Here is a 24,120-nt window from a genome sequence, read left to right as displayed (position 1 = left end):
TTGTATATACTGGTCATTTATAATTATCGAGAGAAACGTGGTATAATGGATTTGGCTGGTTTCTTTACATTCGTCTCTTCGAGTTGAACGACCCAAAAGGGGCCAATAATTTTGAACATTGTTGTCTGAGGTCAACAGACTTTTATTTGGAGGTTCTATGGAGGTCGGAGACATGCGCAATAATAGCGGTCAACCCATACTTTTACAGTTCAATGTAGTACTACTGTAGTAGTAACTTTTCGAGTACTAACTCGGAGCAGGTCCCGGCCGGGCCGCTAAGGAATTCAAGAATGTTTGACCATGTTTGGTGTTATTGAAAACAGAAGACCGTTTTGATCATCTCGGTGGCCGACTACATAACAACTTGATAACTGAGAACAGCACACATATACGACATTTAAGTAGTATCACACGTCCAATCAACATCCAGAAGATCACTATGAACAACCAATCTTCAAGCTCTACATTGCCTGGCAGTCCTCGTGAGTTAACCATTTCAGTCTAACTATCGAATCACACGACGTGCTATCATCTCTAGCGAGGCCACGAAATGCTGATGTACCTGAAGCTGAAGGAGCCCAGTTCAAGTCATCCAACCTCCCAGGTAATGCCAAATTATCGGAAGAGCTAGGTATGTAGTGCTGCTTACTAGTAGCACGATGTAATCATCCTTTGGCAGATACCTATGATGGGGCACACAGATCTCAGTTCTATGAATTAGGCCAGGTTGGTTGCTATTCGATGCGCTGCGCTAAGGACACGATTGATACAGCTTCCTTCTTAGAAATTATTGGAGGAGAGTATGGGTCGAGATCGGCCTCTGATATCTCCACCGACGACGATACATGAGCTCCGGGCAGAGTACACTGGCGCCCCATCGTTTGTGGCGCAGATCGACAGCTTGCTGAATCGAGGTTATACAAAGATTATCCGTACTAAAGGTAGTATATCAATGAAGCCAGGTACTCGCAGAACCTGATGCGAACCTTTAAACTAGGTGATGGAAATTGCTTTTACCGAGGTAAAGTTTAATGTACAACTTCTGTCTTTTGCATACTCAAGATTTCATATTATAAGCTCTGGGATACGCATACCTTAGCAGCCTCGTTGATTCGCCAAATCTCGTCTATTCTGCAAAATCCGTGATAGAATCAGGCTCAAGAATGATGGAACGTAATTTCATGGACGCGGATATCATTTCGACATTCTGCGAACCCCTTATGGATCTTGTAGATGCCATTGGGAATCTTGACCCTAATAAAGTGTTGACGCATAAACGTCTATTGTCTGCCTTTCTTGAAGACGAAAGTGAGTTTCTCGTGTACGACCAACCTCCTTGTAGCTGACACGCCCCAGCGTCAAACTGTATTGTCACGTACTTGCGACTTTTAACTACCGCTCAAATCCAATCCGCGAGCGATGACTATGCTGGCTTTCTCTTCGACGATTCAGGAGAACAATTGGAACCTACTGAATTCTGTCGGCAATATGTCGATCCTCTTGGGAAAGAAGCAGGTCACTATACTGAGTTGTAGTCACATCGATCTATTCAAGTCGTTGATGTCATTCGATAGATCATGTTCAAGTGGCGGCCTTGTGTCGGGCTCTAAAACTGCACATCAGGATTGCATATCTTGATGGTCACTCTCCGGATGGCCAAGCCCACTTCCAAGATATCACACCGCCAGACGGCGGAAATAACAAACCGTTGATTCTCATCTATCGGTATGTTGACGATAAGGTTTTGGTTATCACAAGCTGATATTTGGTAGCCCTGGCCACTACGATGTTTTGATAAAGACGAACTAATTCGGTGCAGTATGAGCCCACTGGTGCAAATATTTCCTGTTTATCGGTGTGGCATGGCCGCATCTCCAACCCACAAGGAGTCTGACATACCTACTTATATATATCCTATGCGTATCCAAGTGATTCTTGACTCAGTGTCCGGGTCTATGTCACGCGTAGTCAAAATTGTGAATCTAAGCACGAATAGCCGCCGGCTCGGTGTCAATTGTGTCCATCCCGTCATGCTGTGCAGCACTTTTCATCTTTTCTTCCACCACTATGCACGACCAGCTGTACTTTTCACGGATTGGTTGGCATTCAAAATACTTCTAGATATCACAACGACAATAAAAATTACTGGAAATACGACAGCTACATTGCTCTCCCTGACAGTGACTTAGCGGTCGCCATTTTTACTTTTGGAGTCAATACAGGCCGTACAGCATAAAACCCAACGACCGCAGGTCATCGCTTGTATGTTCTAATTATAAGCTTTGTATCGTTTAGCGGCTTTCTCGCTGTGTCTATATCTCACTCGTTTTCCTCGTTTACTCTTTGCTGAGCCTCGCTGGCGCGCTCCCCGGCTCTTGCGACTTTTCACTGGGCATCACCATAACAATCAAGTGCACGATGCATTGAATCTAGTGGGTGGTGAGATATACTATTTGCTCTACTTCGGCCCACTGTGTCATTCTCTGGTGCTATACCGCAGAATGGCCCTTGTTTCGTATGAGTAATTGGAGGGCTGTTACGCATCAGACAGTCAGACTCAGCCAGCGAGGCTGAACAGAGCGTGTTGCCCGTTTCACCCAACATCACGCTTGAAGCTTGAGCTGTGTTGCATCGATGACTACACGATTTCACAAGGAACTCCTCTATTTTTGCAAGCTTGCAGCACAAAATCACGTTGGAAATAAGTTGCCGGCATCACCAACGACTGGAGCTTTCTTGGTATTCAAGTGATGGCCTGCGCAATAGTACTGGTTTTCAAATCAAATTCAACTGATTATATATTCAGCACGGAAGTACCGCTATATACCACTAACATCTCCCACTCGCTCACCCTCATCTCTCAAATATGACCGTAATTTTCAATGATCCCAGTTGGTGGCCAACAATCAATTCAAACATTATTTTCAGCTATTGGACAGGTTCGTCACATCAAGATGCCTAGTTCTAACATTGACCCGCAGTTTCGCAGTTGCTGCCGGCGTCATGGTAGTATATGATTGGGGTGAGCGGAATAGTGTTCGACGACTGCTTATATTCTCATAATATTTCTAGTACTAACACTGGGACAAGAGGTAAGTTGATGTTATCGTCGGAGCAGTCAACTTGCTGAGAACGGTGTCATAGATTGAACTGATATGGGTGAGTGACAAATTCCCGTATTAGAAGAAAACAGGAGAACACAATACATTCGCGACAGAGGCAACGCTGGTCTTTCATGACTGTGCTGTATTTGGTTGTTCGTACCTTATGTTATACTATTAGTTGACAGCTCATACTAACTCTGATATGTTTTAGGTACGTTATATTGGAATACCATATGCTGTGTATGTGTCGAGATCCACAACTTATCACTGTGCTAATCACTCATTTCTGACAATTAGTGTCAGTGTTCTGGGTATGTCTCATATGTGCTGTGTTCGATCCTTTTGACTCAGGCTGATGGCACATAGGAGATTTGCCATTGGTCTCGCTGACGGATACAGTGAGTATTGCACAATCATCTCATTCCTACGCTCATGTTTAGTGGTGAGTGAGATTCTGACCGTTGAACTTGGCTCAACATAATATAGGTGTAAGTCGGAGCTTTTGATACCAGCACGAGGGCGTTCACTAATTGAGTGTTTTAGGTAATACTGTGAATTACGCTCTGAATGGGATATTTGGGGTCATATATGCCATGTTGGGTGGTAAGTTACCCAGCTGTAATACCTGTGATATTGACTCGACTAAAACACAATGCAAGTCATCATGATTGCTCGCTTATATGCCATGTATCTGGGATCTAGAATGATGCTCACTTCCCTTCTGGCAATCTCTTTGGCTGTTATCATTGCTTGCGCAGTCACTGGATCAATAGCAATCAAGGACACTGTAGCGGGTGAGCTTTACTTGTTGACATAAAGAACACAGCTCATTGGACAAACACCAGAGGAGCTGATGCTCTCTGGCATGCACATGTGCGATTACAAAGATGAAGGGAACGACCAACTTCTGTATTTGATGTTTTGGATGATCTACACTGTTTGGGAGGTCCTCGCACTGTGTCTTTCAGTCTGGATTACTGTAAAACACTTCCGTGACCCGCGACGACCCCGCCCATCGATAGGATCGACAACCGGGGACTTTTTCAGAGTGCTGATAAGATCTCACGTGCTTTATTTTGCAAGGTAAGCTTGTGAAGTGAATGTGGTTATCTTTTTCTCAAGTTTCGCACATGCTAGCTTTGTTTGCCTCTCTTGCTTCGAGCTTGCTATTCACTCTGCAGAGCTCATGGTGCGCCGACCTGTCGCTGACTTCTGCTTGTAACCACTGCTCAATATTTCTGTAGAATACACATTCTACTATTGGAGTTCAGATACTTGGTGGTCCTTCTGACATTCTACTATCCATGCAGATGTTTGTGCTGGGACCACGCCTCATCCTTAGTGTTCGAGAATACCACGCCACACTCGTGGCCGACTTCGACGCAGAAGATAGCATGAATTCGATTGTCTTCCAGGAGCATGTACTTATATCAACTAGCAGTACTGTGTAAGGAAATGCTTGGCGAGTGGTCTGCAGGGAGGAGAAAATGGGTCGAGGATCCGTCGAGGCATTTATTTAACATATAGTGTTTCAAAATGTCTAACAGCCAACCCAGTCCTTGAAAGCTTGACACCCAATACTAAAACACAATGAGAATCAGTATAAATTGCCGAGACAGCAAATTCTACGCATTTGCGGAGTTCCGCTATCTGAGCACACAGATGATAATGAAGTTACTGCGAAGCGTGAATTCCTGTGGCTGATAACTCATTGGCGCTCAGATGCGTTTTCCTCCATCTGGGCCATGGAGAATGAAAAGGAATGAATCGCGCGGACTCCTGGATCAACGTATGCTTCTATCACGAATGAGCATGGCAAGGAGATGAGGTCTGCTGAGTGGGGACTGGAGAATTAGAGAATTGGAGTTTTGCAAGTCAGAAGACCTCAAGCATACCTATCAAACTACTAATAACCACGATATTCTGTTGGAGCCCCTGCTAAAAGGTGGAAGAGCAACAGGTTACACAGGAAAATGCAAGGCAAGAGAGACTTTGAGCCACGTGCCAAAGTTTTCGAGTGTTTTAAACATACAAGATGACATTGAGGGTAGTAAAGAGTATCATAGTAATGTAGATAGTCTCGGACGGCATGGAGCCCGTCACCAGGAAGGCAGTGATCTTCTTCGAGGACGCGAGCCAAACGACAGGGCACCTTTTAAACAAAACCCCTAAGGGACGAGCAAATATCACTTCAAGAAGGACAATAAGACGCGACCCAAGACGTACATTTTTGGGTACGCCAGGCCTTCGTCTGTGGTTAGTACAAGTCTTGCATGAGGAACATGACACAGACATGATCTTCATACAGGTCTGCAACAATCTGCAGACCATCTGATGTTTTCTGCATCGCTTTTGTGAGCTTCAGACAACCTTCGAGTCATGTCTCAGTTAGTCATGAACTCAGGAATTCACGTGAGCACCTTGACAGCCTTCACGCCAACACCAAGCTCCTTCTTCGTTCAAGAGCCCGTTTCTCTGTTGAGGGGTGTCCCCCGGATCTTCGTCAATCCCCAGGGGAGTAGACGACAAAGGTGTCGACGTAATCGAGGACAATAATGAGTACGACAACAATCGTTCGGCTTTCGACATCTATGGAAAGCACGATGATGATAATTTGGCACAACTGACGCCCGTACTCACCTAGTCTCACTTCACGAATGCGACCAAAAACTCAAACTCTGCGTGCCCTTGCCCACTGCAAGGGTGTGACGACTGAAGCAATCGATTACTTCTGTGGCATCGTCCACATCTACGTTGAATGCGGGATGAAAAACGTGTGCGAAGAATGAAGGCCCAGCAGCAGGCATTGAAAGTAATTGCCAGGGCATAAGCCGTTTCCAATCCTTGAACATGGGTTAAACAGCAAAAGTAAACCTATCATTCACGCTCACCGCATCATTGTCGCAACCAAGAAAAGACGTGACAACTTCGGCATATCGTGCAACAGGGTGCCTCACAATACCCAATATATCTCTCGAGTTCGCCTCTACGAACCTTGACAATATCAGCACTGGACCGCCCAGCATACTGTTTCTCAGGAAGTGGTGGGAGCGCAATACCAGGAAGACGTCTAGTTGGTGAAGTGTGTAACACGATGAAGTGAGAGAACCGCCCTTGAACTGTTATGCGGGTAGGAGAGATCGGTGGGATGTATACATGGTATATGCTCCTGAAAGACCCGACGTGCGCTTCGAAGGTGAGTGAACCAAGACCCGAAACTTTGGAACTTTAGATTGCCACGCAGGTCCAGCGTCTGCTTCCCCCAGCCCAAGTCTACTGAGCCTAGTATTATCATCATTGACGGAGTCTTCCATAGAAATCCGAGCTCAGTGCCCGCGTCTATTATGTCACGCGTAGTCAAATCGTTGGCGATATGTTTCATGTGTCTCAATTGCACGTTATCGCCTAGCCTGTCCGAGGTGCGGCCACCCGCGACTTCTATACAACCTAGCTCGACCTCAAGAGGGTATAATCAAGTATATTGGGTGTACGTGTGGATAGAGAAATCCCCATGATCGGCTATAGAAAGAAGTCTGCTACTATTTCCCACAGTTTTGAGCTAGTCTTTCAAGTTCGCAATCATTGAATTGATCAGTCGATCACCAACATCTTTGGTTCTCTTCTTACAAGGTCGAAGAGAACATAATCCACGAGCTACAAGATGTTCCAAGCACCATACCCACCTTATGATCCAACTGATACATCTGGGTGAGTTGACCCTTGCGCACGACGTGAGAAGAAGGCTGATGGGCCTAATCATCCAGATTCTCGTGAGTCTCCTTTCGCTCGCGCTCCGAGAGGTCTGTGGTTGACTGGCTGTCCATCGAGATATGACACAGTAGTGAAGAGGTGGCCCATCATCTTGACAAACATCATCGATCATGTGCATCGTCTTCTCCATGACATGACTTTAGAAATTCAACAAGTCCGCGATTCCGACGCTTCCAAGGCAGAAGAACTGTCTAAGAAGATAACAGAGGGGCAAGAAATTATCTCAGAAATAAGCCGTTTGAAGTATCGAATGGCAAGGGACCACGATCTCGAGTGGGTAGAACATGACTATCGTCTTTCCTCAACGTATTTTAGATCCCTCAATATCCTGATCATATGACACAGAAACATACCTCAGGATGGGGACATTCTGGTCGCCGAATATAATGCGGAACTCGAAAGTCTGAAACAGACATCCCGCGACACTTGGTTCAGGGCACCATGGTTGTATGCAGAGTAGGTCATATCTGCCCCATAAACTTCAAATCGCTGAATTATACATGCAGATGCTACCTGTATGTCACCTCGAACAGGAGCTACTGCATGCTTAGACACATATAGATACCGTCTGATCCGCGCGTATTTTAACCAGAGAACATCCTGGCGCGGGTATGACCCATTTTCTACTCAAAAGGAAGAAATGTTCAAGAACAGCGGAGCAGCTATCTATCGTATGTTCGACCAGGCCCCGAATTTCTCGAGTATGACTGACATGATGTGCTTTTGCTAGAAATCGCAACCACTATGCACGAATTAGAAAGCGGGAAGGTCAAACTTCAAGGGGATTCCGATAAACTTGAAGTATTGTTCAAGGAGATGATTCAGATGTGCCTTTGGTTGGTCTATATTTTTGTTTTCGTGGCTTTTAATAGACGCTCGATCTAGGGGCAATGCAACAGCAAGTCTGCCGTGTGGTTCCTTTTCGCAGATCGTTAACATTGATATTGTAGGATCTTTCCCTCCTGACGCACCTCTCGCCGTCGGACATAGAGCACCTGCAGACGGTCGGTAAAGAGGCTCAGGAAGCTCGATCAGATTTCATCCTTAAGGACGACCAAGGTGCTGTTTGGAGTTACATCAAAACTCTGGCCAATCAAGGAAAGCGTTTGGACTTTGTGCTAGACAACGGTACTTTTCACCACTTTTCACTGCTCTTGTGTCTGATCATTTGTTATGAACAGCTGGTTTTGAGGTTCGTTATTTATCGTTTCTGCAAGTAATGTTAGTAACCTCGAAATACAGCTATTCACAGACTTCGTTTTTGCGGACTTTTTGGTCACTTACACTCCATACTTCTCTCAAGTCGTGTTCCAGTACGTTGTCGTGAGATTCTAACTTTAGAACGATCATGACCACTGACGACATTCACAAGTCCAAAACTGTTCCCATGGTTCGTTTCTGATGTCACCCCTACCGACTTTGCGAACACCATTTCGTCTCTACTTTCTCCCACATTCTTTCCACCAAACTCCACAACTACTCCAGATTCTATTGCCCACTTGCAGCATATGGTCACTCGATGGAAAGATTATATAGATAAGGGTATTTTCACTCTCGCCACAGATATTAGCAATGGACAGAAAATGACGGAGTTTTGGAATGGTCCGTGGCCTTACTGGAACATGAACGAACTAGCACCGGAGTTAGGGCAGTGGCTGAGTGGTTCTGGCTTGGTCATTTTCAAAGTGAGTAGCACCTGTCAACTTCCAAAGACTTAGCATTCGAAATATGCACGTCTTAGGGGGACCTCAAGTGAGTAGATTTCATTACGATACTGATCTCCAGACCTGAATTCTCATGCTGCGCCGAAGCTACCGCAAGTGAGTGTATCTTTAGGTTTTTAATATCTGTAACATTGTTGCGACCCGACGTCAGACTTGCAGGTGATGTTAAGTGGCCTGTGTCCACTCCATTTCCAACCGCGATCGGTCAGTAATCCACAAATACTTTTCGTCGTTGCTCAAGAATGATATTTGGCAGGCCCACTGGCAGGATCGTTCCCGCTTCTCAGTCTTCGTACGAATAAGGCTGACGTAGCGGTGGGCATAGATGAGAAAGTAGCGGAGAATCTTGATAACAAAGGCGAAAAGTGGAGAACAAGCGGAAAGTGAGTTACGCACAACTTTAAATCACTGACTGGACGCTGAGCGCTGAACTATGTTCTGCAGGTATGCTTTGGTGAGCTTTTTGCCAGGAAGAATTGATCAGTAGACTGGCGCAGTTTTTGTCGTTAGAATCATACGCTGGATATGTGGAACTACAGTTGTACTTAGATTAGAGCCTTAGAATTTACATTCCAACTCATAACGTGACAGATCTGAGGCTCCGGTTCCCGGCAACTTATCTTAAGCCGAAGATGTCTCTATTTTAAATGTACTCAAGCCCAACTCAAGCCTAGTACTTAACTAGTACTCTTGGAGAAGGTGTTGGATCCACGGTCCACGGATGCCTTCCGACGTTCTCAAGGCGGTGACCGTATAGAATCTTTTGATCCACTGGTCGAGCATTTGGAAGTATGTTTGCATTCCGTTCGCTGAAAGGACGGCATCTTCCTACCAGATCATTCAAATATGTCCTCGCCCCCTCTCAGCGGTCAATATCGTCTTCTCCGGCGCAATTAGGGAAGACAGTCGATGCAACAACTACCTCAACAGAACTCAAAGCTGCAACTGAAACACAGGATATCAAAGCGCTGGATGATCTTCTCAAAGTCGTCAGTCAGTATCAAAACGAGTGTTTTGACGATATTGCTAATGTCGAGTTGGCGGCTTTGCAGGCGAGAAGGCCAATCCCGCTTACCACAAGTACGGATTATGTTGAAACGCGGCAAAAATCAGAGCTAATCACAATCTAGTATCATATTGAGGACACCAGTCCTGTGGTCAGAGGCACTCTTGAATGCCACCTCGGCGTCGAAGTCTTCCAGTGAGGACCATCCCATAGAAGCTCCTGCACCCGAACAACCGCTTCCTCCACGGTACATGCACGATACATACGCCGAAATTCTTCTTCCGTTTGCGTCGTCTCCGGAGTTGCTTGAGCGGTATACTAACGCATGGGGTGGACTTCGGACTGGCATGCTTATGGAGCACCTTGACTCACTGGCTGGATCGATATCTTACAAGCATATGTTGGGACCAGACGTGGAAACAATTGGTCGTATACGTGAAAGAGGCTTTTACATGGTCACCGCTTCTGTCGATAGGTTAGTGGACGTCAAGGTAAAGTTAAACTGCGCTTTTAAAACTTGACCCAGACTGGACGTTCTCGCCCCTCTCTCGCCTGTCAGGGATATCCGTTTGAGTGGCATGGTCATCTACACTGGGACTAGTTCGATGGAGGTGGCTGTAAAGATGGAAGCACTTGGTGCAAGCGGTGTGGAAGATACTCTGCTACTCGGTCAGTAATCACTCATTGTCGGAGCTTTAGCTTGAGAAGCGCCATTCCTCCAGGTCGATTCTCTATGGTATGCAGGGATGCACAAACTCGCAAAGCTCGGCCGGTAAACCCACTCATACTTGGTTCGCGCGAAGAGACTGCATTGTATTCGATAGGCGAAAGTGCGTCCCGGTCTCACACATTTCGTTGGATCCGCTGAGGACAGGTACTAGATGCAAAGAAGCGCAGACAATCGTTAGCCCTTCGCTCTCTTTCTAGGGTGCCTCCCAGTTCTACCGAAGCGGAAGAATTGCACTCAATGTACTTGCAATACGCTCAAGACAATGGTCTGTCCGGTTACGAACGCGTTTGGATGGGCGAGACAAATTTGGAGAAGACCATGCTCATGTTTCCTCAAGAACGCAAGTTAGTTTTTATTCGGCATTGTCTTTATGCGGCCTTGATAACATGTTTGAAGTGTCCACCAGAAAGTCTTCGGAGGTGACTATTTTGAACCTGCCTTGTACAAAACTGATGATCTCATGAAGGCTATCTCATGCGACTTGCTTATGAGGTGTGTTGATTACTGATGCTGCTAGCCACGTCGTTGATATAGTGCTCTCAGCTTGGTTTCGCGAATGCATCACTCTTCACACGTTCGCACGTAACATTCATGTCACTGGACAGTATCTCTTTCGCCAAACCCGTTCCTATAGGATCTATTTTACGGTTGACCTCGCAAATTCTTCATACTACCCCTCCCGGGGAGCTCCCTGGTGTAGTGGTACATTTCAAGTCTAAATCTTCTTTCCGTTCGCTTCTAAATTTCTGTTTGTCTTTCAGCATGTTGGGGTCCAAGCTAATGTTGTCGATGTGCGGACTGGACAGGAGCAGACCACTAACGATTTCCGCTTCACTTGGTATCCGGATGATGGTGCAGCGGTCGTTAGACAAGTCGTCCCGAAGACTTATCAAGGTATGGGCAAGCACATTTCAAATGGATTCTTGAATGATAAATTGTGGAATGGCAGAGGCGATGCTTTGGTTAGAAGGGAAACGAGCACTTGAGATGGGCAATCAAATCAGGGGAGAAAGAAACAAGAAACCGAGCACCTAGTGGCTACATTAATTGACGTTCGTGGTAAGAGCAGTCCTCTGGATTAACCCTGCTACAATGACGGGATATTATTTCGTGCTACTTACGGGAATGAACTTCTATAAATAGCTAAATCTTGAGTTAAGGCTGAGTTATTTTCGATAGCTTTTCTTGTCTTCCGCTCTCCCTGTTCAACTCAGAAACGTGACACTCATATGGATGCGATCACTATAATTTCAATGACACTAGCCAAAATTTTCTGTCATTGTCCATGCATCGTTCGAGTAATAAAATGCAATTTTGTGGAGGTATAATTAAGGTACATTGACTGTCAGAGCTCGTGCTGACGGTCTGACCTGGCGACCTCCTTGTTATCTCCGCTGAGCGCTGAACTCTCATGCATAGCAGCATGACGGATGTGTCTACAGTTCTCGTCTGTGATACTCTGTGATATCAGTCTACACGGTACACCACGAGGTCTCAGTTAAGCTACTACCGTTTTCCCGACTTGCTTTTTCGTATACCACGTCCCTGGGCTGTCCCTTCGGTACAACAACCCAACTACTACTCTCAATCAACTTCAAGTTCTTCACTATGCCACTTAGATTCATTCGTATGAAAAAGCCAGGGATTGATATTGACCCTTTGCAAGCAGCAATCACTACTACGACTTTCGCCAGGGATCTCATGGCAACCATGCAGTTTCCTCCAGCCAGTGCCGCTGTCGCAGTCTTGCTACTCATCTTGCAAACTATCCAGGTGAGTGGATACTTGAAATGTACATGTTTTCGTGTGCTTTGACTTATGTTCACCTTCATGTAGAACATTCAAGTTAACAAGTCCGCTTGTGATCGCTTGGCGCGTCGTGCTGCACAAATACTAATTGACATCGACGAACAAATGCGTGGACGATACCATGAAGCTCCGGAGGCACTTCTTAGGAATTTGGAAAGGTTTGAAAGGTACACCTGGTTGTTATCTTAAAACGATTCTTGACCAATCGTTTTCTCAACTCTCGACAGCACCCTGATTTCTATCCATCAGTTCATGAGAAAGTTGGCCGATTCAAAGTGGAGTGATAGGTTCCTCCGTAAGTCGTCGATTGACGACGCTCTGGTCGAGTACATGCGCATGCTTGATGAGGCAGCGCAGGCTTTTCAGGTGTGTGTGGTGTTGAATTCAGCTTCCAATTACTGAAGAGCCCTTGCGACGAAGCTCGCTACTCTTATCAATATACACCTCGCCGTGAGCTCACTGAGAGGAAATACTGCTTCGAACGCAACAGCTGAAAGAGTCATCGATGCTCCACCTCCGCCTGCCTATCATGAGGTTTTGAATAAACCAGACTCGGTCATAGAGATACGAAGCCCAGGGATCGGCGATGCAGCTGAGTGTATAGTTGCTGAATCCGATCTTCCGGTGACGGCAGGAGGGGAACCCTTATCACCACCCGAAAAAAGATTTACAGACCATTATCTCCCTGCGGAACTGTTATCATTGACCCTAGAAGATGACCATGGGGTTAGCAATAAGTTCCATTGCGTTTTTTGGCTTGCTCATGCATGCATCGTATACTACACTAGTTTCGACGATATCACCAGTCAGAGGTTATCTTGCGCGGCCGGTCTCGGTTGCAGGACGGATGGTGGGCTGGTGCAACGGAAGTCCAGGTACAAGGGCAACGAGCCTTGGTCAAGAAATATGATGATGACAAGGACAATGCATATTCTGTAACGTGGTCATGTTCGCATCTACGGAGTATTGCTCAAATTGGGTTTTCAGAAATGGCTGCGAGACGTCAAGATGCTGCAGAATCTTTAGTATGTCACATGAAGCACTTTGATTCCACCTAGTCTCATTTTCTAGTCACCCCAATTTACCTCAGATGCTTGGGTTTTCGGATGAACGAGCCCCGACTCCTTTTATCTTGCTAGCGAATGGTATTTATCCTGTCGAGTGTTCGTGACGTGCCATCTAATACAAGAACAGTTCAGACGCAGAGCCCTCAAGCTCTGGTTCGCAAAATGCTATGCTCATCAAGTCTAGGGACCTCGATAGAGCTCATGTTGCGTTTTGTAAGGTCTTTCTTTTGGTTAGGTTATCAGCGTTTGATACGGCGAGATACAGTATCGCGACCTTGCTGTGAATGATTCACCACAAATATGCCGTCGTTCTTTTGTTAATAGCTATCTAGGACACAGCAATGTACGTTCAGAGACAACTCAGCCTGGATGAGAATAAGGTTCAGGATTTTATCGAGGTCCGTCGCCTGATTTGCCTTGCGACTCATATTTATGATCGTGCAGGCTTCCTCATTGCGAGTCGATTCTCTCAAAACTCTTGTGGTTGGTTTGCCGCCTCCTCAGGACGGCGAGTGGTATACTGCACGAAACTACAGGTTAGCGCATACACTGCTAGATGCGTGTTTGCGAGTAAGTATCGTCTTCGTATGCTTTGAGCTTTATACTAAGGAACGTGCAAGATGTTGCCAAACAACGGGCGCGTCACGTACTCATATGACAGAGGGGAGGAATTTGGTATGAATTCAAGCTCATGATGAAACCCTCGCTCACATCATTGCAGTGACGGAAGAGATGCAAAAGAAAATCAACCACCTCATCACTTTGGCACGAGCCCTGCTTCCCAGCGGAAGGCAGTCTCCCGTACTCCCAACACAGTTAAAAGCATTGATCGAAGAAACAGAGTCTAAGACTCCTTCACTGACTCTGCGACAAATACGGGACCTCACTTGGAATGCTGAAGGCGCTCATGGTCATACATGGTACGAGAGGAACGTGCCGGCTGATAAGTTTTCTGTCGGTGACATCGGCTACATTCCGGTTGGGGGAGACTTTGGATCCTTCGTTCTTCTCAGCAACGTCATCAAAGACGGAAAGGCTGCGCTCAGCCTATCTCAGCGGTCGCACGGCGAGCACTGGTGCTGGGAGCATATCCCGATACATAGACAACCTCTCCAAGCCTACGAGTTACCTGAAGCTGTCGCAGGGTGAGATTTTTTACCTGACAGAAATTGTGATAATGACATTGTATACAAGGTGGCCCGTCGCAGTGCCTCCGTACAGTCAGATTGATGTCGTGGTGGTGCATGAAGCCTATCTTTCTTGTGTCAAGGATGCATGGCAATATCTATTGAGGAACGGCAAGGGCCACGCGGCCGATGGTGGCATTAGGCCGGAGGATTTGATCCTTGGTGAGTATTTTCTCGGTCCTGCACGATCTTGCGATGTCATTGCTCACCCATTACGACAGTGACCCATGTTGGAACCCATCAAGATTTTTATGTCAGGGATTTTCGATCAAAACCTTGTATGCTGCAAACACATGTAGCAAATCGCCAGTTTGCTGCGAATCAGTTCCGTCACCAAGATAGGCATGGCTTTCACCAGCCACCAGGCTTCGGGTTCCAGAACCATGGCGTTCCGTTCGACCAACCCGCCCTTCCTGCGATAGTTTATCTATTAACCTCGTTGGATGCTAATCACGAACCGCATTGGTCGCCTTCCCCAGTGTGTCTGCCAAAAGTGTCACGTCAACCTCTGGCGCGACATTTCACGACGAAGATTGGGAGGTGAGTAAGTTACCTTGGATTATCGAAGTCGGACTGACCTTGGCTGGTACAGGAAAACTGGGTTTTTGAACTATGTTCAACTTCACGCTGAGGACTTCGATAGCACCTGATGCTCGGAATTTGAGGTCCTCTAGACAGAAGAACTTCTTCTGTTCCTGGTGCTTTCGCACATGCGCCATCGTTCAGTATTTATATGTATGCATGTGTTATGATTCTTATAAGTGGCATTCATTCCTCAAAGGCTCGAAGAGCTTGAGTCAACCGTTTAACCATGATGGTTCTACTTTGACTGTGGACACTATTTTACAGTCAATCTGCTTTACGACATTTACTCTTTGTGGGCTCTCGTTCTTGTACTTCTCTCGTTCTGCGCGCAGTGTGCGTGCGACAAGATCGTCCGAGTGGTTAGTAAGTGTGGTTAGTAAGTGTCATGGTATTGCGACGAGCACTTCAAGTGATCAGTATCTGGTTGAACATTTGTTGCCCGTCACTGTTCCCACTTTACAGCATGTGTGGCTTCCGGCTACTATCGAAGCAGAAACTTTTCAGGTAATCGAATCGCACGGACTTAGAGTCTTGGACTCAGTGCTAAGTGCACTGGTGCAGTCACTTATCGATCATCGATATCCATCAATCATCAAACGGCAGTCAGTTACGTACCAATAATCCTTTCTGAAAGTGTCATGTCAGTATTATTATCCTTATGTCTCGCCGTTTGACCTTTTTGACAACTCTTAGATAATATGTCTGAAGGAACTTGGGAAAAGCTTGCCCAGGTTGCTGTCAAGGGTGCCCAATATGACTCTCGTGAGCGTCAGCCCCATCCGAAATGTTTGGAAGGGACCAGAGTGGTCCTTCTCAACTACATCTACGAGTCACTGGACCGTCAAGGAAACAGTCAACTCATCTGGCTGCATGGCACAGCGGGTGTTGGAAAATCTGCTGTTGCATTCACCGTAGCCGAAAGAATGAGAGGTCTGAAAGTGAAAGAAGGAAGCAAGGAAAAGCGGCTTGCAGGAACTTTCTTTTTTTCGCGCAAGCACACGAAGCGCCGCACAACTGGTTATTTCTTCGCGACCCTTATCTACCAGCTTGCAAGCAATTTTCCCAGCATCCGGGAGGACGTGAATAGAATCATCCTCGACAATCCTACTTTGCTAGATCACGACACATCTCTTCGCGACCAGATGGAGGCGTTATTTCTTCAACCCCTCCAGAGGCTCAAACTCAGACTGCGTGAATGCCCGCCTTTGACGTTTGTTATTGATGCCCTTGACGAATGCGCTTCTGAATCTCCCGAGGACGACACATCCGAGAGCGAGCTCACTGATCTCATCTCCTTACTTGGCGAAGCTCTTCGCGAGCCTGGTCTGCCCATCACCCACATCCTGCTCACGAGTCGTTCGGAAGAGTATATTCACAAAGCTATGCAGACAGAAGAGATACGTCCACTGGTGTGCGAGATACCAGTGAGAACTTCTGGGGAGGGGGTCGCTGCCACTATCTCGTTAGATGGTGTAGACGTTGACAATGACATATATGTTTTCTTGCAGCATTCATTCAGAGAGCTGGGCACTCGCCATCCCGATTTTCCACAGCCATCGACTGATGAACTTGCGCGGCTGGCGAGCAGAGCAGGCAGACGTTTTATTGTGGCGTCCACGATGATGAAGTTTATCGATGATCGACACAACGATCCCCGCGATCGACTTCAGCTCATGCTCGAGTTAACGAGCGAACTGCTACCAGGAACAGAGGTGTACAAGTTGTACGACCGAATCCTTTCCACATGCGCTGACCCAACACTCGCATACCTGCACTTGTCTGTTATCGCTGCCCTTGCAGACCCTCTGCCGATGGCACAAATCTCAAAACTTCTTGGCCCTGGTGAGGGCAGGGACGTCGAAAGTGTACTGGTACAGCTACGATCTGTGATAGATGTTCCTACTGAAAGCAATCTCCCCGTGAATATCTACCACTCCTCCGTCCGTGACTATGTTTCTTACCACTCAAACTCCTCCCTCTCTCAAGTACACAACATCGCATCACCGCACTCTCTCCTCGCTCTGTCCTGTCTCCGCTTGATGGTGCACGACCTTCTAGAAAGCACGGCCCTTCTAGACGCATTCTCAGAATTGATAAAGCATAGCCAAGGTATAGAATCCCACGGACCTCAGAATTTAAAACACACATTGGACTTTGTTGTTCAGCCACTTGAGCCAGTGCAAGTGCTTATTGGTCTACTATGGCTTCGGGGGCATCGTAATCCAGAATTGCAATTTTGGCTGGATACCCGGGATGGGCAGGCCTGGCTACAAACTAATGCGCAGATACAGTGGCTGCAGACCGAGGGAGGGAAGGACTGGCTGCAGACTGAGAGAGGAAAGCGCTGGCTGCAGACCGAGGGAGGAGAGCGCTGGCTGCGGGCCGAGGGAGGGGAGTGCTGGCTGCAGACGATGGGAGGGGAGTGCTGGCTGCAGACCAAGGGAGGGGAGCGCTGGCTGCGGATGATGGGAGGGGAGCACTGGCTGCAGACCGAGGGAGGGAGGGGCTGGCTGCAGACGATGGGAGGGGAGCGCTGGCTGCAGACCGAGGGAGGAGAGCGCTGGCTGTGGACGATGGGAGGGGAGCGATGGCTGCAGACCGAGGGAGGGGAGCGCTGGCTGCGGACGATGGGAGGGGAGCGCTGGCTGCAGACCGAGGGAGGGAGGGGCTGGCTGCAGACCGAGGGAGGGGAGCACTGGCTGTGGACCGAAGGAGGGAAGCGCTGGCTGCAGACTGAGGGAGGGGAGCGCTGGCTGCGGGCCGAGGGAGGGGAGCGCTGGCTGCAGACGATGGGAGGGGAGTGCTGGCTGCAGACGATGGGTGGGAGGGGCTGGCTGCAGACGATGGGAGCGAGGGGCTGGCTGCAGACGATGGGAGCGAGGGGTTGGCTGTGGACCGAAGGAGGGAAGCGCTGGCTGCAGACCGAGGGAGGGGAGCGCTGGCTGCAGACCGAGGGAGGGAGGGGCTGGCTGCGGACCGAGGGAGGGAAGCACTGGCGGCTCCAAACTCCTAACACAGGACACCAGCTACTGTTCCCGGAAAAGCCTGAGCATAATTCGTACCTCCACTCCTTGAATACATCTGGACCTGTACAGACCTCAGACGACACCTCACCCTCACCAACCTCTTCCACCGAGGCTGGCCTGCAGACCACAGGTGGGGGAGGGCCACTACAGACTTCGGGCACACAAGCCTGGCTGCAAGCCCTGAGCGGGCGACATTGGCTACAGTGGTTGGAGACCCAAGTCGGGGGACACTGGTTGCTGAGCCAGAGTGGGCGAGACTGGCTGCAAACTCAGGATGGGAAGAACTGGGTGCAGACTTCAAGCGCACAAGGGTGGCTGCAGACCCAGGGAGGGAAAGACTGGCTACAGACCTCGGGCGTCCGAGAGTGGCTGCAGACACAGGGAGGGAAAGACTGGCTGCAGACCCTAGATGTACGAGAGTGGCTGCAGACACCAGGAGGGAAAGACTGGTTGCAGACCCAGGTAGGGAGAGATTGGTTGCAGACCCTGGGTGGGCGTGACTGGTTGCAGACATCCCAGGGTCAAACATGGCGGTTAACGACTCTCTGGGTGACAATGGAAGAATACTCGAGCACGTTGGAAGCAACCAGAGATTTCATTATTGTCCCAGATTCGCTTCTACAGCCCACTTTTCAAGTAATTCAGCAGTTCAAGAACTTGCCGGATTTCTTGTTGTTTCCGGCCTTTTTGGCGTTAAGGCACCAGAATCATTCGACCTTTACGTCAACATACAATCGTCTTCTACCGGACGTGCAGACCATCCATGCAATGGTGGCCTTTATTGATTTCGCAAGCCAAGCATGGGAACGAAGTCGATCAACTTCCGATGTTTTGAAGTATGCATGTCAAAACTGGGCCCTCCATCTCTCTCGAGCTCCGAACCCGCGGGACGAGAGGCTTGCCTGTATATTCCAGTCTTTCTGGACCCGTAACCTCCTCTCCTGGCTTGAAAGGCAGTGGTGTTTGAAGGATCTGCGCTCTTGCCTCACTATTCTACGCGAGGGGGAAAAACTTGCACAGGTGTGTCACTATCCCATTTACTATTCCAGTGATGTTTTTCTAACCTTGCAACCTGAACTGCGTGCAGGACTATCTTCAAACTCCAAGGTTACCTCTATCATGAGTCTGAAGCACTCGACATTACTCGCTATCTTGTCGATGCTTTGTTTCACGCGTCTCGAGCGTTCATATGTACCACCCATCCGAGTCAATTACACATTTTCTCTCGTTCCAGACAAACATATGCGTCCCTTTGATCGGGCAAAATAATGGTGTTGGTTTAGGAGCAGAATACGATTTATATAATTTGGTGTGCTGACCCCTCAATATTCAATGTCAAAACCGAGTTTGAAATTTTGCCTCGTTCAATACCGAGTCTGGCCCTCATCGACCTAAGAAGATAAAACTTGTCACTGCGACGGATGGACAGTAACCAATACATCATGAATTATAACCTATACATAGGAACAGGCTCGAATTATATACTGAAGGACTTGACACCAACATCTCCCAATGCCGGTAAGAAGTACATTTCGCTCTGCATCAAGAATTGAGATTAGTACCCTTGACCATCGTGTTCTGGTACTTTTAAGCTGTAGTTCCTCGGAAAGCTTGAATCAATACAACTTTCGACATCTCCATCTTCCGTACTGCGGGCTAAAGGGCAGACCGCTGGGATGTTGTAGACATGCATGTACTACATCGTGACCAGCCGACGAGAGATTTCTCTCGATGGTCTGGACTCGGCTGTAAGTGTTCAACGTTCAGTAGCGGGAAGTGAAAAATCGACCTAGGAAAAAAAGTACCCATGTAAGTACATGCTTATGACAGACCTGTTAGTCCTGGTCATCCACCCATCGGCTCTGAAATGCACTGTAGATGCTAGTATCGAAAGAAAAAACTCAGTAGATAAATCTAGGCGGGTGTAGATTCCTTGCTTCTTGCTCACGGTGCAATCTAGCTGCCCACTCACCAAACTGTGTTCCAGTGTTTCCCCCTTTAATCTCCTCAATTGCTCTCTCTCATTCTTTCATCTCGCACGCGCCCATCAATATCGCCCTCGACGTGAGATGTATTCTGGACAGGGATTGAAATACGGCAAGCATTGATTCCATCCACTACGCTCGTCCTAACTTTTGAGCCATTCAAGTTTTTAAGGTGCCGGAGGTCCCTAGCTAAATCATTGATACCGTTATGCTATGTTTGGAAAAGAAGACCGAACCTTTTGATTTGGCCCTCTCTTGAAGTTCCTTTTCGTGTTTTCTGCTACGCCTTGATCTTTTGAAAGCCGTGTGTTGATGCGCTCTATGACACACACGTTCGACTTCAGCAGAATCGTTGATGATAAAGAGCAGAAATCGTGCGGCGTACGCTGCCAGTGGCTAGTAACCAGGACTGGCGGACCGTTTATGCATAGGGCAAATGCTTGATTGTGGAGAAACCGTGCATGTTGGGAAGCCGAAGTATCAATGCTTTAAACGGGCTTCAAAAGACATGCAGATCTCATGGTGTTCATATTTTGTACGGAACGATCAAGACACGTTCCCTTAGCCCAAGATGTGCGCTCTCGGAGCACGCAGGCCTTGGCTGGTAACAGATGTGGAGTTATTTATTCAGCCCCGAACAGTTTGAATCATTGAGCTCCAAAATTAGTTATTCTCGTAGAACGAATCGGTTGGTGAGAGAAGGACATGCCAATGAATGAAGGCCCGGGGTTTACTTGAAGAAGACTGATACCAGTAGTGTTGTTGGCAGAACTCGCGGAGACATAATTTAGATCTTATAACACAATTTAAATTCAATAGAACATGAAAATCGACGTCCCTGAAGTAAGATGGTATATGCTGGAGGACGCCGCCTCGCATCGCTGTTCCAATCAATTCCGAAACTCACCCCTTCAAAATCTTTGCTGTGACGATCCTCTCAATTGCAGTAGGGCATGCAGGCGAAGTAGAGCGTACGTTCTCTGATTTCGGCACAACGCAATCTGCACAACGGTGTAATCTCTTAGTTGACACATTTGAAACACTGAATAATATTTGTACGAACCTTCGACAACACAGCGCCGTAAAAGCCATGGAGGCTGAGAAGTCCACTGCTGTTGACATGCTCACATGCACACTCACGAAGACATTGACATTGCTGTCGAGACTGTAAATAATTTTGGAGTATCCTTTGCGTAGACACCTCCGCTCTCGATCGAGCCTCATGATGCAGATAACCTTATTGCTGGTCCAGAGAGTATCTTGCCTGATGACATTGCTGCTGAAGTTGCGGCTCTCGAAGAGTTGAAGAGGACTGAAGGAGTTCAGAGCATCGATGAAGTTGAAGTGCTCGAGGAAAAAACTTTGGATTTCGACGAGTTTGATTAGACCGAACAAGCAATAATATTACAGGCTATTCTAGATGACGTTGAGGTTTTGCAATTGCGAGGATGATGACGAGGCAACATTGATGTTATGGTTGGGAATGGAACCGTGACATACCCCCACCCTGGGAGTCCTACCCTACACAAGTTGCTCAGTTACTACATAGTGAACGCAATCGAACAAAAACAAACATCTGAACAGAGTGAGATTCGAACTCACGCCCCCGAAGAGACCAGATGATACGCTCATCAAATGAGCTGGTTCTCTCCTTAGTCTGGCGCCTTGGACCGCTCGGCCATCTGTCCTAGGCTCGAACCTTCCTTATGTGAACCTTTCGCTCCGATAATAATCAGTCACCCGCGTCAACAACTGTGAATTCTGGAACGGCAACACCATCAACCTTCCCCACTCGCTCACACCCGATGATCCCTCGAACATGCCCATAGTCTCAAATGATCCCAGTTGGTGGGCGACAATCGATTTGAACATTTTTGTAAGCTATTGGATGGGTTCGTCGCATCAGGATGTCTAGATCCAACGTTGACATGCAGTTTCGCAGTTGCAGCGGGCGTCGTGGTGGTATACGATTGGGGTAAGTAGGACATCGTTCGAAAACCGCTGATGTTCTCATGATATTTCCAGTTTTAACACTCGGACAAGAGGTACGTCGATGTTATCGCCGCAGCAGCCAACTCGCTAAGAGTGGTGTCATAGATTGAACTCATCTGGGTGAGTGACAAGAGTCCCGCATCAGGAGAAACAAGAGCATACAATGAATTCGCGACAGAGACAACGCTGGTCTCTCATGACCATGCTGTATCTGATTGTTCGTACCTCATGTTGCGCTTTAGCGTGGTGGGCAACTTGTGCTGACTCCAAAATGTTCTAGATACGCTATATTGGAATACCGTTTTCTGTGTATGTGTCGAGATCAACAACTTTGCACTGTGCTAATGACTGATCTCTGACAATCAGTGTCTATCTTCTGGGTATGTCCCATATGCGCTGTGTTCCATTTTTCTGACCGGCGAGACACAGAAAATATTCCATCAGTATTGCTAGATGCAGTAAGTATTCCGCAACCATCTCATTACCATCCAATCAATACGCTCATATGTAGGGGTGAGTGATATTCCAACCATTGAACTTGGCTCAACATAACGACTCAATAGGTGTAAGTTGGCGTCTTTGATTCTAGCGCGAGGGTGTTCACCAATTGCGAATTTTAGGCACTGTCCCGTACTACGCATTAAATGGCACAAGTTGGGCCTTGACTGCCATGTTGGGCGGTAAGTGACCCAGGCGCAATACCTCTATGACATTGACCTGACTGACACACGATGCAAGTGATCATGATTGCTCGGTTGCATGCCATGTATCAGGGATCTAGAACGATGCTTATCTTCCTTGTTATCATCTTCTTGGCTGTAAACATCGCCTGTGGAGTAATCATTGCAATAGGACTCAAAGATGCTGTACTGGGTAAGCTTTACTTGTTGATTTGACGAACACAGCTCATTGGACAAACACCAGAGGAGTTCATACTCTCTGGCACGTATATGTGCGGTTATATATATGAAACGGATGAGCAGCTTCTGTATACAATGGTTTGGATACTCAAAACTGTTTGGGAGGTCCTCGCATTGTGTCTTTCAGTTTGGGTTGCTGTGAAACACTTCCGTGAGCTGCGACGACTCGGCCCATCGACAGGATCGACCATCGGGGACTGTTTCAGAGTGTTGATACAATCTCACGTTCTTTATTTTGCAAGGTGAGCTTGTGACGTGAACGCGGTTATATTTTTCTGCTTAAGTTCCGCACATGTTAGCTTTGTTGGTGTCTCTTGCCTCCAGATTGCTAATCTCTCTCCAGAAATCGAGGTGCGCTGACCTGTTGCTGATATCTGCGTGTAACTACTGCTCATCATTTCGATAGAATTCGAATTCTATCGGAGTTCTGATACTCCAAGGTGCTCTTCAAATTTTATTGGTCGTGCAGATGTTTGTGCTGGGACCACGCCTTATCCTTAGTGTTCGAGAATACAACGCCAAACTCGTGGCATACTCCGAAGCAGAAACTAGTATGAATTCGATTGTTTTCCAGGAGCACGTACATATATCAACTAGCAGTATTGTGTAGGGAAATGGTTGCCGAGTGGTTTGCAGGGAGGAGAACTTTGATCGAGGATCCGTCGTGATATTTATTCATACTGTGTTTCGAAGTATATTTGAAAGGTTTAGGCAAACCTATTTATTATTGTATCACTACCGTAACGAAGCACCCGCGTTTGAACTAAGTGGTAAGGTGAAATTATCCGGAACGACTAGCAACCAAACTGGTCCTGGATGACCGATGTTAAAATACAACGAGAATCAGTAAAAGTGCCGGTGTGTGCCGGTGACCGGCGGGATGTGGAGCTTCAAATTCCGCAGAGCGGCTATTTCTGCAGGTACTGTTGATGATGACGAGCGAGGAGAAGTATGCATGCTTCGAGGACCGGACACGGATGAATGCCTTGGTCGGAAAGCACTTACAGGCACGTATTGGGCCTATAATTCTCAGGCTAGTGTTGAGTCAATTGACAGTATCGTGGTAGTACTTATAACTAATAATCAACATATCGAGAACATATACCCACAAGGCAGACACCATGACAACGGGCAGAAAAAGGTTTATAACGAAAGCCATGCTAAAGGTACAGTAGAGTCAGAGGTTCTTGTATGTGGTCGCCGGGAGGATCAAT

The 24,120-nt window shown here is 47.4% G+C and overlaps 8 protein-coding genes and 1 non-coding gene across 9 annotated transcripts; 7 read left to right on the top strand and 2 right to left on the bottom strand.

Annotated features, from left to right (window-relative positions):
• Positions 1 to 323: 323 nt before the first annotated feature.
• Positions 324 to 2,026, top strand: HD556DRAFT_1341539 (peptidase C65 Otubain-domain-containing protein). Its single transcript, XM_041302116.1, has 9 exons — positions 324 to 482; positions 539 to 631; positions 680 to 726; positions 785 to 941; positions 998 to 1,021; positions 1,078 to 1,308; positions 1,357 to 1,515; positions 1,575 to 1,725; positions 1,773 to 2,026. The coding sequence occupies exons 1-9, from the start codon at positions 440 to 442 to the stop codon at positions 1,807 to 1,809; spliced, it is 942 nt and encodes a 313-aa protein (XP_041164772.1). The 5' UTR covers positions 324 to 439; the 3' UTR covers positions 1,810 to 2,026.
• Positions 2,027 to 2,866: 840 nt separating this feature from the next.
• Positions 2,867 to 4,555, top strand: HD556DRAFT_1439021 (uncharacterized protein; the record flags this gene model as incomplete). The annotated part of the gene is made up of 12 exons (XM_041305911.1): positions 2,867 to 2,939; positions 2,990 to 3,022; positions 3,073 to 3,092; positions 3,145 to 3,159; positions 3,218 to 3,256; positions 3,316 to 3,344; positions 3,402 to 3,415; positions 3,648 to 3,707; positions 3,764 to 3,898; positions 3,950 to 4,187; positions 4,242 to 4,293; positions 4,349 to 4,555. The coding sequence occupies 12 exons, from the start codon at positions 2,867 to 2,869 to the stop codon at positions 4,553 to 4,555; spliced, it is 915 nt and encodes a 304-aa protein (XP_041164771.1).
• Positions 4,556 to 4,812: 257 nt separating this feature from the next.
• On the bottom strand, positions 4,813 to 6,486 carry HD556DRAFT_1304974 (uncharacterized protein; the record flags this gene model as incomplete). Its single annotated transcript, XM_041299726.1, has 8 exons — positions 4,813 to 4,948; positions 5,137 to 5,272; positions 5,331 to 5,355; positions 5,398 to 5,474; positions 5,525 to 5,693; positions 5,834 to 5,947; positions 6,099 to 6,223; positions 6,261 to 6,486. 8 exons carry the CDS (start codon positions 6,484 to 6,486, stop codon positions 4,813 to 4,815), a joined length of 1,008 nt encoding a protein of 335 aa, XP_041164770.1.
• Positions 6,487 to 6,765: 279 nt separating this feature from the next.
• Positions 6,766 to 9,086, top strand: HD556DRAFT_1230072 (uncharacterized protein; the record flags this gene model as incomplete). The annotated part of the gene is made up of 12 exons (XM_041297320.1): positions 6,766 to 6,812; positions 6,933 to 7,148; positions 7,221 to 7,331; positions 7,382 to 7,390; positions 7,437 to 7,546; positions 7,606 to 7,715; positions 7,826 to 8,003; positions 8,057 to 8,067; positions 8,118 to 8,188; positions 8,248 to 8,564; positions 8,856 to 8,982; positions 9,044 to 9,086. The coding sequence occupies 12 exons, from the start codon at positions 6,766 to 6,768 to the stop codon at positions 9,084 to 9,086; spliced, it is 1,350 nt and encodes a 449-aa protein (XP_041164769.1).
• Positions 9,087 to 9,856: 770 nt separating this feature from the next.
• On the top strand, positions 9,857 to 11,370 carry HD556DRAFT_1229775 (thioesterase thiol ester dehydrase-isomerase; the record flags this gene model as incomplete). The annotated part of the gene is made up of 9 exons (XM_041297303.1): positions 9,857 to 10,080; positions 10,132 to 10,274; positions 10,328 to 10,435; positions 10,487 to 10,679; positions 10,732 to 10,754; positions 10,802 to 10,827; positions 10,879 to 11,037; positions 11,097 to 11,229; positions 11,285 to 11,370. 9 exons carry the CDS (start codon positions 9,857 to 9,859, stop codon positions 11,368 to 11,370), a joined length of 1,095 nt encoding a protein of 364 aa, XP_041164768.1.
• Positions 11,371 to 11,852: 482 nt separating this feature from the next.
• Positions 11,853 to 15,522, top strand: HD556DRAFT_978876 (uncharacterized protein). The gene is made up of 15 exons (XM_041312187.1): positions 11,853 to 12,108; positions 12,172 to 12,311; positions 12,372 to 12,510; positions 12,565 to 12,870; positions 12,933 to 13,169; positions 13,235 to 13,289; positions 13,339 to 13,424; positions 13,477 to 13,491; positions 13,544 to 13,609; positions 13,656 to 13,781; positions 13,832 to 13,886; positions 13,933 to 14,356; positions 14,406 to 14,560; positions 14,620 to 14,938; positions 14,991 to 15,522. Exons 1-15 carry the CDS (start codon positions 11,944 to 11,946, stop codon positions 15,046 to 15,048), a joined length of 2,346 nt encoding a protein of 781 aa, XP_041164767.1. The 5' UTR covers positions 11,853 to 11,943; the 3' UTR covers positions 15,049 to 15,522.
• HD556DRAFT_1341472 (uncharacterized protein) lies at positions 15,351 to 19,408 on the top strand. Its single transcript, XM_041302115.1, has 4 exons — positions 15,351 to 15,623; positions 15,677 to 17,482; positions 17,969 to 19,029; positions 19,097 to 19,408. Exons 2-4 carry the CDS (start codon positions 15,682 to 15,684, stop codon positions 19,130 to 19,132), a joined length of 2,898 nt encoding a protein of 965 aa, XP_041164766.1. The 5' UTR covers positions 15,351 to 15,623; positions 15,677 to 15,681; the 3' UTR covers positions 19,133 to 19,408.
• Positions 19,409 to 21,571: 2,163 nt separating this feature from the next.
• Positions 21,572 to 21,682, bottom strand: HD556DRAFT_t35. The gene has a single exon. It is a non-coding gene; the product is annotated as a tRNA-Leu (tRNA).
• HD556DRAFT_1524791 (uncharacterized protein) lies at positions 21,675 to 23,671 on the top strand. Its single transcript, XM_041309239.1, has 13 exons — positions 21,675 to 21,886; positions 21,937 to 21,969; positions 22,020 to 22,039; positions 22,092 to 22,106; positions 22,165 to 22,203; positions 22,267 to 22,295; positions 22,353 to 22,366; positions 22,416 to 22,448; positions 22,607 to 22,666; positions 22,725 to 22,859; positions 22,911 to 23,148; positions 23,206 to 23,257; positions 23,313 to 23,671. The coding sequence occupies exons 1-13, from the start codon at positions 21,814 to 21,816 to the stop codon at positions 23,514 to 23,516; spliced, it is 945 nt and encodes a 314-aa protein (XP_041164765.1). The 5' UTR covers positions 21,675 to 21,813; the 3' UTR covers positions 23,517 to 23,671.
• The last annotated feature ends 449 nt before the right edge of the window (positions 23,672 to 24,120 follow it).

The sequence above is a fragment of the Suillus plorans genome, assembly GCF_016647745.1.
Source record: "Suillus plorans strain S12 chromosome Unknown HD556scaffold_8, whole genome shotgun sequence".
Lineage (NCBI taxonomy): Eukaryota > Fungi > Basidiomycota > Agaricomycetes > Boletales > Suillaceae > Suillus > Suillus plorans.
The sequence above is the reverse complement of the archived record's forward strand: the minus strand, read 5'-3'. Positions and strand labels throughout refer to the sequence as shown.